This window comes from Sparus aurata, chromosome 4 (genome assembly GCF_900880675.1).
Source record: "Sparus aurata chromosome 4, fSpaAur1.1, whole genome shotgun sequence".
Lineage (NCBI taxonomy): Eukaryota > Metazoa > Chordata > Actinopteri > Spariformes > Sparidae > Sparus > Sparus aurata.
In genome coordinates this window covers 28,417,269-28,431,256 of record NC_044190.1, presented here as the reverse complement: position 1 = coordinate 28,431,256, position 13,988 = coordinate 28,417,269, and the positions used below count along the sequence as shown (strand labels likewise).

The 13,988-nt window shown below is 40.4% G+C and overlaps 1 protein-coding gene across 1 annotated transcript; it reads right to left on the bottom strand.

Moving 5' to 3' along the window:
* Positions 1–399: 399 nt before the first annotated feature.
* cstf3 (cleavage stimulation factor, 3' pre-RNA, subunit 3) lies at positions 400–11,922 on the bottom strand. The gene is made up of 20 exons (XM_030415162.1): positions 11,678–11,922; positions 10,888–10,992; positions 10,616–10,711; positions 5,524–5,556; positions 4,654–4,751; positions 4,495–4,561; positions 4,372–4,406; positions 4,147–4,273; positions 3,959–4,036; positions 3,701–3,863; positions 3,042–3,151; positions 2,801–2,917; positions 2,501–2,719; positions 2,312–2,414; positions 2,094–2,163; positions 1,804–1,999; positions 1,570–1,720; positions 1,361–1,455; positions 1,196–1,256; positions 400–973 (listed from the first exon to the last, which is right to left on the bottom strand). Exons 1-20 carry the CDS (start codon positions 11,702–11,704, stop codon positions 774–776), a joined length of 2,151 nt encoding a protein of 716 aa, XP_030271022.1. The 5' UTR covers positions 11,705–11,922; the 3' UTR covers positions 400–773.
* Positions 11,923–13,988: the final 2,066 nt, after the last annotated feature.

Below are 13,988 nucleotides of genomic sequence, written 5' to 3'. Positions count from 1 at the left end.
TTAAGGCTCCTTAACTTTTTTTTTTAAAGATTTTTTCTGGCATAGACACCTTTATTAAGCAGTAGACGGATAGGAAATATGGGAGAGAGAGGGGGATGTGACATGCAGCAAAGGACCTCCGGCCGGAATTAAACCAGGGTTGGCTGTGTTTATGCGCTCTAACCACTCGACCACCTGTGCGCCCAAGGCTCCTTAACTTTTTCAAAGCTAGCTAATCCTTCCGTCTTCCATTGATCTGATTAATTGAACAGTGGATTGATCTTTCAGAAAACCTGAGTGTCACATGCTGCCACCTGGTGGTAACAACAAGGCCTGTGCTGAGAAAAAAGCCTTGATAAACATTCCATCTTTAAAACAGCAATAAATAATCAGTTATGTCAAATAAAAACATAAATCTGCTTGAAATTCATTTTCACTTTTATTGAAAGGAACTGTGTTTCCTCCAGTTATCTAAAAAAATCCACTTTGCCATCACTGGAACATCACAAGGCCAAAACTGAGCTGTGTTTCAAAAACAATGGTTGAATTAAAAATTTTGTACAGTATAATGGTCAGTCTTTAAAAATGAAAACTGTTAACAAAAAAAGCCACAGAAACACTCAGGTGCATACTGTACATTTGTCTGTATGTGTGAGCGTGTACATGTATACTTGTCTTCTGTACAGAGAACCACTGATGTAAAATCTGTCAGACGCACTTAGAAATGGGGACATGTACGTTTACTCCATAGGACCACCTGTTCATATGACATTCTTGTAGGGTTCAGTGTTACTTTATCGAATCCTCTTCTGTTGGCGTGCACGGTAGATGTCGTGTATGGGTGGAGCCACGGCTCCTTTGTCGTCCTCCTCGTCAGAATCTGCATTTGGCCTCTTTAGTGACTTGGCAACAGCATGGTTCTCCATGGATCCATTGCCCTCCCCTCCTGCATCGGGCTGTCTACCAGTGATCAGCTCCACAGCAGCATCAACAGCTACAGAGGCGGAAAACACATCAGGAACATGTCAAACAGGGCAGAACGACAGTTTGACACACTAACACATTTTATGGAAACTCATCTGGCAGCTGTCAGCATGTTTTACTCTGGACCAAAGTGGTCATTTGACAACCCGTCTGAGTGACATTTCCATCAGCAGAGTCACAATGCTAACATGGCTACAAATAGAATTGGTCTGGATTCAGAAAAGCAACTTACTCTCAGGAAGTGTGCATCTCCTGAAACTTTCCATGAGCTCATCCACTTGAACAAAGGGACCCTGCAGCGAGAAACAACCACAGACTCTTTGCTATCGGGTAGGAAATTATTTTTTTTTTTTTATCCATTTCCAGTAAATGACAGTATTAAGCTGCTGCAACTCACAGTGAAGCACGTAGGCGGAGGGAGCAGCTTCATTAGGACAACAGCAGCTGGGGGGACTGGGAAGACTCCACCAGGGACCGGGTGTAAACCTGGAGCTGTGGGGAGGAACACAGGTGGCTAACATCAAATATGGATCCTTTTAAGCATTGAGTACATGCAGAAGAGACACCAGTGCAGAGACGTTGCAACAACAGCTAAGGACTACATACGGGCAAGGTGACGTGGCTGGAAGGGGATCATCTGATTGGTGTCAGGTTTGGGGTACTCAGGTTTACGGTCAGCTTCATCCTTTAGTGACGGCGCAGACGGCGCCACAACAGTCTCTGGGAGCATTGCTGCCAGTTTGGCACGAGACACATCCTACAAATGCACAGTAGAAACAGTTTAAATATAAGAGACAAGTCTGATCTGTGTAATCTGTCTCTAAGGGCAAAAATACACACCTTGTATCCAAGGGCCTTCAGTTCACTAGCAGAGCAGGGATACAGGTCCATAAACTTGTATCTATCTACTAGCAAGGCTGTTTCTTTGCCCTCGTACTCGTCTTTGAAGGCAGTGAATCGCCTGCGCTCCACCTTCAGAATACTGGCCAGGTCCCCTATGTTGCTCTCAAAGGCCAGGAACCGAGCCCAGACCTCACTGGAGAATATAGAACAAAAATCCTCAGATATGGATCATTGCATAATTTACGTACAGCACATACATGCGACCTTTAGTCAGTACTTGACATTACCCAGACTTTTCTGGAGACAAGCTTCCTGAGGTGAGGACACGTTCAAACAGAACCCTGGTGTTGTTGTCCTCTGGAGAGACGCAGTGGAGGAAGAAAAGAAGAAAAAACACATTAGAAATTCTGCTTAGATTGGTTGATTACTGGTAAAGAAAAAAAAAACAACAACAGATTTTCTATATTCTGTGCATCAACACTGCATCTTATTATACACAACCTACCATTAAGGTGAGAGAGGTAATCAATATATGCCAGTATATACTCTGGAATGTCGCCATATTTCTTCAAACCGAGCTCAAAAATCTTGAAGGCCACCGATTTATCCTGTGTGGGGGGAAATAAAAGCATGTTTGTAAGATCAATTTCAGCCACACCGTACTTACACTTAACATACAATGATGTTTACTTACCTTGCTGCAGTAGTACTCCATCAGTGCTGCCGTCACGTACACATGGTGACGCGTGCGTAAATCCTCTCTGGCCTTTTTGAAGATGGTGCGACCTGATTTGATCCCCTCGGCCCTCCTTGCAAACTTCATGTACTGAATGTAGACCAGTGTGGGGTCAATGTCCTCAATGGCCAGCAGTTTGTTATAGATGCTGTGGACCTTCTCGTACTTCATGCGACTCTACGAGAGAAAAGATATACTCTGATCAGTCCCTGAGAGGACCGATGACAGTTTGTATTTCAAAGGCAACTGAACACTCACTTCTTCATAGTCTGCAAACGAAAAGTACAGCAGCATGTTCTTCTTCAGAAGAGTCCCAATGGCACGTTCGTAGATGTTAGCCGCCTCGTCGCTAAACAACTTGGAATTATTCATATCCTGAGAGAAGAAGATGAGGGATTTGAAGAATTAGACGGCATTTTTGAGCTGAAGTTGAAGAATACCCAACAGATTTTTGACTGTTTCACATCAAATTAAGAATCTGAAAGGTGTCCTCTCTTACCCCTTTCTCTGCTAGTAGTTTGCTAGACTGCTCCAGGTACTGTGCCGCCTCATACCATACGTCAGGATGGTGACCCAGCACCAGGAGGCACTGCTCGTATGCAAACATCACTGCAACACAGAAAACAATCAACTGAAACTCATAAAAGACATAATCACTGCATCTTAACCAAGGATGCACAAACATTTTGGTGGGCCATGGGCCAAGATCACACATCTACTGTACTGTATGTCAAGATGAAAAATGGCGGATTCCAAGTTAACTGACTGACTTCCTGCACAAAGCATCCCTCTGCCATCACGCTCAGACTATGGAAAGCCTTTAATAATTAGGGATCCTATATATTTAAAGAACATTGTTTTCCTCACAAAAAATTAAACAGCACAAAAAACACTTTATAAATATTTCTCTCCCTCTCTTAAAATATCTGAACTGAACTGAACCTTATGGCGGTCCACTTTTAGCAGCCCTGACCTAAACCTTGAGTGAGAGGAAAATGTCAGCCTACGCCCTCTAGTGGCTGCTTTCATACAAGAGAAAATGTTCATACATTATGAATAAGTTTATGAAATGTGTAAACTAGCATCATTACTGGAACCACATCCCTTTGAGACAAATATTCACATATTCGGGCAAAACGTTTCCTCACTGATCATCACCTCTTTTTGTGATGAGAGTCTGGTCTTCTGTGCGCAGTGGGTTGCTTTTTTCCCATTGGATGTACTTCTTCCACATTTCTACCTGCTGGGCTTCCTGGGGGGAGTTCTGGGGGGGTACTGAGGGCGCATTCCTGTCCAGCCCCTTCATCACAGTCTCATACTCCTGAATAACACAGACGGAATCATCCAAATTAGTTTACAAAGACAAGAGTTTTTGTGATGCATCAGAAAGATTCAAAACAGATCAGTGACACTCACCTTCGCCACTCTCCTGGCATTCATGTAGTCTCTACTTCTATCCTCGATCATCTTTTTGGCCAAGTGTACATTTATTCCCTGTTCACAAAATAGACAGGTCAGTCTTTTAACAGCTCAAATGCCATATGTGCAAATGAAAAGTATGTAGGTGGACAGATAAAGACCAGAGGCCTGCGTGGGTCACTCACTTCTTCATATTTGCTATAATCTCTCCACAGCTGCTCGATATTGATCATGGGGTTCACGCAGCCTCTCTGGTAGACCCTCCGTACTGCTGTGATCCGCTGGTTCTCTGCGTATGAGCCTACAGCCTCACTGATGGAACATTAAACTTGTTAAAACTTGATGGAAAAAATGTCAACATTTACACGTTTGTGAGGTTTCACAGTATAACAAGAAAGTAAAACACTTACACCCCTTTGAGGAAGTTGATGTAGTCCACCCAGATCTGGCAGAGGAGAGAAAAGCTATTAGGTGATGGTAGTTACCAGAGACCTATACACACAGATTCAAATCTATAGTTCAGATCTGTGTACCTGATAAGACATTATTTCCATGCCGATTTTATCCAGGGCAAAGTCATACGCCTGGGCCATCTTCTCTCTGAGGGTTGGAGAGTAAATGTATGAAGTAAACTGTAGATTTAAAAAAGGCACAACATGCACTGAACCCAACTGTGCAGCACGTTCCCTTACTTGTAGCTGGGCAGCTTCCCTTTGGTCTCCCGGACATATGAGAGGTAACATTTCCACAGGTCGATGTGCAAGACTTTCATTAGGCATCTCTGAAACAACTACAGAGGCAGGAACACAGGGAGATAACTGTTATAGAAACACAAGTAAATGTTTGATAGGTACTGTGAATATTCTACAAGACAACCACCCATCTGGTGTTATAAGGATTTGTTTTTTTTATAAATCCATGCTCAAAATACTATGTGATCATTGGTGGCATATCCCCAGTAAAGGGATTACCAGGAAAAGCAGTTTTTAACTTTACTTTCGCTCATTTGGGGGAGTTCGAGGTTTTACTCAACACTTAAGTTATCCTGCTTCATCAGGCAGGCCCTCAGATTTGGCCCACCTCTCAGTCAACTCCCCCAGACTCAAACAAAAGCACCATAGTTTGAACTAGTGTGAGGGACACGTGTCATGGTGTGTAAAAACCGACATTCAGACAAAAACTGAACAGGATGCACTGTCATCATTTATTTGAAAGAAAACCAGTGACCATCAAACAATCAACAATCAATTCAAGACCAATGCAGAGATAAATGTCATCAGCAGAAATAAATTACATGATAGTTAAAATCATGGTTATATATAAACTTTAACAAAGAGATAGGACAATATTATTTTTTAATTGATAATAAATACAAAAAAATTGACCTTTCACATCTATATTTCAGATGCCCTGTAACACAATGCTGGTTTAAACAGTATGTTAAATAGCGTGTGCATATCTTAGTGGAAAACACAAGAATCATAACAGTAAAGACAGTCACGATGACCCTTCGCAGGTGTCAAAATGACACACCAGCTTTCAAGAGTGTGATGGACACTTACCTTTTCTACCTTGTCATAGTTTTTTGCCTTGATCTGCAAATAAGAGTGTAAATGCAATATTAATTCAAACGTCTCCTGTTTTTACAGCTGTAGGAATCATGCACTCATGCAAATGTGACCACTCACACATACACACAGACTAAGGATCAACAAAGTGAAATTCACACAAGAATGACAAACTACTGTTAAAAAGGGGTATTTATTTTCTTTGTAGATTGCGCCACATGACAGAAAAAAAAAAAATCCTGACAAAATTTTGGATTGCAGATTTTGAATACTAAAGCCAGAGAATACTTTTAAAAGAGTGCTCCGATTTGAGAAATACAGTATGCCGTTTTAAAAACCTCTTCCTCTCACAGCTTCGAGTGAGTGTGTTCCCTTGGTAAACACTGTTGCAGCAGAGAGTTTGATATTGCCTCCTGTTGAAGAGCCGAAGCCAGTCTCACAGCTCCCTCCAGTATCGACAGGAGAAGGAGAGGCTGTGGTTTCTGTGGTATTAGAACCTCGGGTAAACCTACTCTGTACAACCGTGGTTACATTAATTGGCTCTACGAAATTTACAAAAGCAAAACTAGCCTGCAAAGCAACATAAAGTGAGCTTACATGGCAAGTAAATATTCCAAAGTGAGATGAGCAGTGCTTCGGTGAGTAAAAAGCGACACATAACTGGCAGTTCATGTTTAGATGTCGAAGTATTCCTGCACAATGAGGTTGACAGAATTCTGTCAAAAAAGATTCTCGAATATTAACGAGTAAATCCCGGGTTGGTTGAGACCAACTGGGATTGCGAAGCTGAAGATTTGATTCCCTCCCTCTCCCCTCTGCATATTCTGTCACCTCTTAACAGTCCACCATTGACTGAATTCACAAAAAACTTGTATTTCTCTAGATAAATACTCATGAATGCACAAGTAGTATGTTACATCTGGGGGAACATGCAACTTAACCATTAGAGATAAAAAAAAAAAAAAAAAAAAAAAAGTTAATTCAGGCAATTGATGCCATTTTATGACCGAAGCAATGCAAAATGTCTTGGTGTTGCATGCAATTCACATCAATGGCACAGCATTAAAACATAGAAATTAAGGACATGTATATTTTCTAGGAAAATAGTCTCCTCCAGCTATGTTCTTTGTAAACCAGTGTAGTGCACAGCAACTGCAGTTTAGACTGCCTTTGGGGTATCTTCCCTAAAAACAGGACTGACCTACATTACTGGCTTATTCCAGGCATGACAACAGCACATCCGGCACACTAAGCTTCCCACTTTAATTAAAATAAACGGCACAAAGCAACACGGAAAATCTAGTAACAAGAAAAAGAAAGAGACAACGATGTGATGCGACAATGCATCTACCAATGATGTTTATTTTTAGCCAGGAAGTATGTTAATTCACCAGCAAAATCTGACATTATGCTTTTTGAAACTATACTATCCAGCTTTCTTGGAATTTATTACTTTTTTGTTTTGCTTTTCAGGGTATATAACATTTCACTAACAACAATGGGTTTCCCTGTGTTTCCCTGAAATAGATCACCTATATAATGTATTGCATTCACTAAGTTCCTAGATGCTCCTCCTTAGGGGGAAAAGTTACCACATGGCTATTGATTGCTTTGGTGTCTTTAGTATTCGGTAACATAACAGCCTCATGAAGCTCTACTAAAGATCACTGCAGAAACACCTTTAATATTAGAAAAGATCAATCCAGTTTTCACTGTACTGAATGTTAAGGAGTCCCCACATTGCACTAGCAAGCTGGAAATAGTGCGCTAATTACACACTCCTGCTGTGAACACACAGAAAAATAAATTAGACTTTAAGGTGACTAAAGGTCTGCAAGTGTTTTAGTTCCCGCTGGTATCTCATCATAGAACATACCGCCCAATCTTTAATGAGAGTGACCAGAAGTATCCTAAAAAAAACCTGACTGACAGTCTGGAGAAGTTAGCCTCAATTATCTCCAGCAGAGACAACATGTGCTGGCAAATCTAGACACAGGGGCATATTTGCTCATGCTCTGCAGGGTGTTTCAGTGAATTTAATGTGTGATTTAATCCCAGGAGAGCTCGAATTCCCTGAAAGAGGGATTTGAAAAGATGTGAGCAGTGAAAAGACGTGGAAGGATTTGCCTACTGTGCAACTTTTTAGAAATGAGGACTTTGTTAAATCTCGAGAGAACCAGACTCACACATGCAGGAGGATACGCTGTGCTTTTTAATGAAAATATTTTGCATTCTATGCCCCCCCCCCCCAAACAAAACGCAGATTATCACAAAATTTGGTTTTGTGAGGCTGTGTTTTTTTTTTTTTCTATAGTTCCTCTACAAGAGGGAGATAAGAGCTCATCCACATACTTACCACATAAGGTCTTTAGACTATGAATAACAAATGGGTTGCAAGCTATTAAAATAAAATGCTAATACATGCCTAAGATTAAATCTAATGTTAGAACTCACTGCCTGCTTCTTATAATATAAATAAATAAAATGTTATGCTAATTCAACTTTCCAGTGTCAGTGGACAGAAACCATCTATATAAAACTCTATATGAAGATTTAACAAGCTAGTATCCTAGACTGCATTGGGATGACTGGTTTGGAGTTTAGTGGGGAGAGTTGACATGTTACTAATAAATGGGTGAAAATGGAAATTAGCAAAAAGGAAGTTGTCATTTCTTCATTTCATTTCAAGGGATTGGCCTAATTCAAGCATACTAAGCTCCTTAAATTGTTTCTGCCCTCTTCTACCATTACTTTCTACTAATAAAAGTACATTTTGGCCAATTGTATTCGGTAGGAACCTAAAAATAAAAACATACAAACCTAAAAGTCTACTTCGCCAATCAAAACTTCTTAATTACACTTAAATACAATATCCCATCAGGACATTTGTAACATTTCACAATAAAACATCAGCCTCAATTATCAGATTTTCTTTATTTTTGTTGCAACTGCTAAAGGATAAATCAAGACAAATGGAAATTCAGTCATATGTAATCTGATGGAAAGTTGGGTAAGTTTTTTTTAGTCCACACAATCTCAAAATTCTATAACTTCACAGCATACAGCATTCTTCCGAATAACTAAAGTGGATGGGTACTTGTTAAAAAAAAACCATGACAACTAAATAAAGTATCTCTATAACAGATCCTTAAAAAGATCCCAAATTAATTTACAAAGACAACATGTATACGCTTAACTTGGTCATGTGTATCTTTTCAAATTAATGTGGCATCTTGGGGTTTCAGGAGACCATGCTGTCTCTGTCTGTTTTTTTTAAAGTTCCAAAACAATCGCCGTCTATTTCAGTTATTCAGGAGAATGCTGCAATGTTGTTCTGCTGTGAGGATTCAAAAATGTTTCACAGGCGAAGAAACTTCAATCGACTTTCCATCGGCATGAGGCTGAGTGGATAAAGATGGACTTATTTTTGGGTGAATTTATCCTTTAACAGTGGGTTAACCCACTCGCGCAGTCGTCTGAATTCTAGTAAATAATATGTACACTATAGCTCTTCAGTTATCCCCCCCCCACACACTCTTCAGATAATGTACCTCTTCCACCCACCAACCAAGTCCTAGGTTGCACCTGTGACAATTTTAGATTTAATTTAAAGAAAAATCAATAAACATTTTCCTAAAAAAAAAAAAAAAAAGTTTATTTTTCAAAACTAATTAAGTATTAAATCTATGTCACAACAATACTTGCTTGCTGAACAAATACTGCTTCAGTGATGTTTTTTTTTTTTAAATCTACTTCAGATCTTTCTATGATTTTATGTTGTAGTAGCCACTCTTCTCTACGTGTTTTATGTTGTTGCTGGCTGCCATCTTTGTTAGAAGGAGTGATATATTAGTGGTGTGGAGACAGACACTGTTGCTTTACTGGCAAGAGTACAGTTAGTGCCATCTGTGGGTAAGACTGAATTATTAAGCAGTGTTCCTGTGAAGCCTAGTCCGTTTGGAAAAGGCAGCAATGTGTTCTTTCTCCATTTCAAAACATGTACATGGCAGTTTCATGGAATATCACTCCAGGCCTTTTGGTGCACTGGGTAATCCAAGTTGGTACATACCGGGGTCGGGGATATGGGGAGAGGGAGGGGCCAGGGGTAGCAACCTCACAGCAACAAACCACAAACACTAAGTCCTCACCATACAGCAACATTCAGTTCACAGCAGTGAGGTGATCACTTTCCAGAACTACACACACACACCGCACTTTAATCTGGAAACTAAGTAATGATGCTTAATGATGCTGTGCAAGTTGGTGCAAGCAATGTGTTTAATGCCAATTTCAGTAGTCATCTGCTGAAGTGAAGGGCATCACAAAATGCACTTCAACAGGTTAGCAAAAAATGATTACATGTAAGGGAAAATGAATCATCCTACCAGTAGCTGATTGCATAATAGCAAAGCCTGTAGATGGCATCAAGGCAAATGGGTCACTGGTCATATGTTCAGGAGGAGTGGGGAGAAATGTCTCAAGGAAAGAATGGGCCACACAATCAAAATATTTGTTTATAAAATTACCCGAAAGAAATGACACAGGAGGCAATAAATTGACACGACAAGTGAATAAAAGGCTAATGCACTCCAATACCATTAAAATAGTTTTAATACTGTTGCAGACCAAACATGCAACAAATGCATTTTACCCCATTTAAATATGACGCAGAGTAGAGAATATGTATTTTTTAAATTCTGGGAACATAGGAAGAAGTTCTGAAAAAGAAATGTTAGAGCTAATTTCCCCTTTGTTTGTGTTTAAAGGCACAATTCTTAATCAGTCGAGCTAGAGCCTCATAAAATAAGTGTTTTCCATCATTCTACCTTTATGTTCAATCCAGGTCCATCATTGTGAAGGATGTTCTTCAGCAGATGCTTTCAACAGCAAAAACGTCTTTATTCATTACTCTGACGATAAACACTATACAGGTTAGGGCTAACCCAGGTCTAGTGAATCAAAACAAGAATTGTGACTTTAAACGTTGTTAAAGTAAGAGACATTTTGTTTGTGTGAATATCACATTGTTGATCATGTCAGAAATAAATCCCAGCCATGCACACTAAAGAAAAGAAAAAGTATTAACCTCGGCTTCAATGAATAGTTTCCAGAATCTCCCAGAACTTGGGAACTGTGCGACAAGTCGCTCATATGTCTTCCTCGCTTTATCTATGGGTTGGTTCTAAAGAAGGAGAATTCATTTACATTCAACTCTATTAAGAAACATTATGAAGAATCAGTCATATGGGAAAAAAAGCCTTAAGTGCTTTGTATTTTAACAGTCTATAACCCCTCAGACCCCCCACCCGTTTAACCCAGTTTACTTAACCCCAGGAATGCAACTCTGTGTCACTAAACCTGTGCTTCTCGAATCAGAATGCTCCATGCGTCAAGGTCATATGGGTTTTCTTCCAACTTCTTCTCTGCCTTCTTCACCTTCTCCGGGATATACTCTGCCGCAGCCTGCAATGCAACACAAAGGGCACAAGAGAAAAGGGTTACGACGCTGATCTGACTCTTGGTGCGCTGTGACACTTCTGGCGTGGTGACACATGCAGAGGCCCCATGGCTAGAGAGGGCTAAAATAACTAACGTCCGCTCTCGCTATATATGGATGGATTAAATATTAATTAATGAGGAACTGAATTCATAGCCACGCCTCTGCTGTGTTGTACAACTGTGACGAACATCAGTCGTGTGGCGGTTTGATAGGTAAATTTCGTTACAAACTCCGACCACCGTTTCTCTACTTACTATCTATCTATCTCTTTAAAGCTGGCACCGCATACAAGCACCCAGCATGGTGCATAATAAAATCAATAACGAATTGCAAGTAACTGCACGTTAATATCAAGTTACCTTGCAGGTAATGCTAAGCTAGCTTAACACGTTAATACCGGACAATCAGTCAACATGGCGTACGACAGGCTAAACTTAGCTTTAAGACAAACCCCTAGATATCGCTACAGTCCGCGTTATTGTCTAATTCTAGCTAATACTGACGTATGAAAAGTCACAACATAACATACATAACGTTACTGCAGCAGAGTTTAGCTGCTAACATTATCCAGGAACAACACACAAGCTAAGCTATGCTAGCGTTTCAGTGAGGGCTAGCTTGCCCCTCAGCAGAACTGCATGTAGCTACCTGGTCGGCTGTTCCCTCGGTGGACATCACTGGAAGAGTACTTTGGGCTAGAAATGCTATATCAATCGGATATAAGCTCAACTAATAACGATTTGGCAGTTTTAAAAAAACGACTAAATGCTCGGCATAGCTTCACAGCGGTCGATCACATTATCCTCGAGCAACTAACTGTTCAACGCCAATATCTCAAAATGGCGTGAGAGCAGGGTTCCGCTCCGCCAACAGTATCAACAATAACACATCCGGCGCAGCGCCCTTCAAATTAAAACATGAATATCTTAAAAACGCCAATCAGACTAAAAACGTGCAAAAATCAACGCGCAGATTATACATTGAAATATACCGCAACATATCCGTACATTGTTTATTGTAGTGGGGAAGGAATGGATGCAGCTGGTGGTATGTGCTGAGCTCTACAGCTGCCTGGAATAGACTGTTATTACAAATTAGATGATGCATCATTTTGGCAGCCTCATTGGGATTTCTTTTAATTTGGAGCAGAGGTTGTGTGCCCTTTTATGTGTTATTAGTCTGGCACATGTGTAGAACCTCCCTACTAATTATTCCGTCTGTTTATGAGAGCAAAAGAGCAAATTATGCTTAACTAATCACAGCGTGTAAACGTTTATGCCTGACAAGCACGTGCCTTCAGGTGACTCATATGCAACTGGCACACCAAGTTCATAATTTTGACCTATAGGCGGCTTCTGGCAGTGGTCATGAGAAAGAGACAAAACTCTAACCCATCATTCCCGATCCGCAAGGTGGATGTTTGCAAATAGGAAAACATCCAGTTTTATCACGCTGACCAAAGTCACAATAACATATTCCCAAAAATAACCATAAAGCAAACGGACAAAAGCCAGTCATGTGTTGCAAACAATACTGTCCACCACGCCGGCCAGCAGGGGGAGACAAATGACAGTCACCGTGAGCGCGCGCTTGTGTGTGTCTCTGGCTACCATCTCCAAACAGACTAGAGCAACAGACCACAGAGCGGAAAAAGTTTCTCCCACCTGAAAGCAACACCTAGCATCTGTGTGCCATAAGATCTCACAGTTTCAGTGCGGTGACAGTAAGTAAACAGCAGATGTTTTTTTTGTTTTTTTTCACAGCATCCTGATAATTGTGACTGAGCTATAGTGAAGAAAAAATGAAAATCTGATGTCAATTGTAGAAAACTTGTGCACTGGGATGATTTGGAGGATGTTATATTATATTATATGTTTTCTTTGTTGGACACTGTTAATGTCTTCACAGTCGCTGTTGTAAAGAATACTGAATGTCTATGTCTGCCTAGAGTTAATGATAAGCCATGCACAACTGCCTGGGGTGAGACTTGTGGCGGTGGGGGAGAGACCTTGTGTCTTCCACAGGAAGCTAAAGGGGGCTTCTATAGGTGTGGGCCACTCTGCCTCCTCTATTACCACCCCAGCTGTGTTTACTCATGATGCACCAGATTAGAAAAGAGGCGTTCACACCTGCTTTCCAGCTGACCAGGTCTTGTCTGTAATTGGGGTGGGGACTGGGAAAGACAAATGCCTTTTGGGGGATTAGATTACAGTCTTCTCAGACCCCGGGGGTTTATGAACAGCTTACTTTGTCAGCTGGGTGCCTCCTGACTGTCTGGGCAGAGCTTGTGCTCCCCCACTGATGTCCTTATGGACAGTCTGCTGGTGACACTTTGCTCAAGAAATAAAGACATGAGCAATAATTGAATACTGGAGGCTAATTATGTTCTGCATTGTATCTTCAAATGTCAGTCATGCAACAAATTGAAGAAACTGATCAATGGAGTCACCCTTCTGATAGTGTTAATGGCTTCAAAGTTTATGTACATTTGTGTACATCTTTGAGCAATCAGTTATCAACATTTATCATACATTTTCAACTATGCAGTTTCCTTATCATGTTGATCCTCTTACCGTCATTGTTCTTACCTATAATGCCTTCTCAACTCTATGTTCTAATGCAAAAGCTCAAATTGATTAAGATGACTATCTGGACTATGTGATTCTCTTATATCTGTTTTTTTCCCCATCAAATATTCCAAATGCTGAACAGATGCCTATTTTCAAACTTTTAGTCACAAGTCTCATGTACATTGTAACCCCTCTGATCACAGAGATCAAGTCCTTTATTTTCCGTGCATGTTTAAGTATAATATACTATACTATAATTTAACATTTCACAGTATCATCCAAGTTTTATTGTCAGGCTCCCTTCAACAATGCTCAAACAATATGTTTTAAAAGAAAGTTAAAATGAGAATCAAAGACATAAGATGAATGGAAGTTAAAACATAAGAATG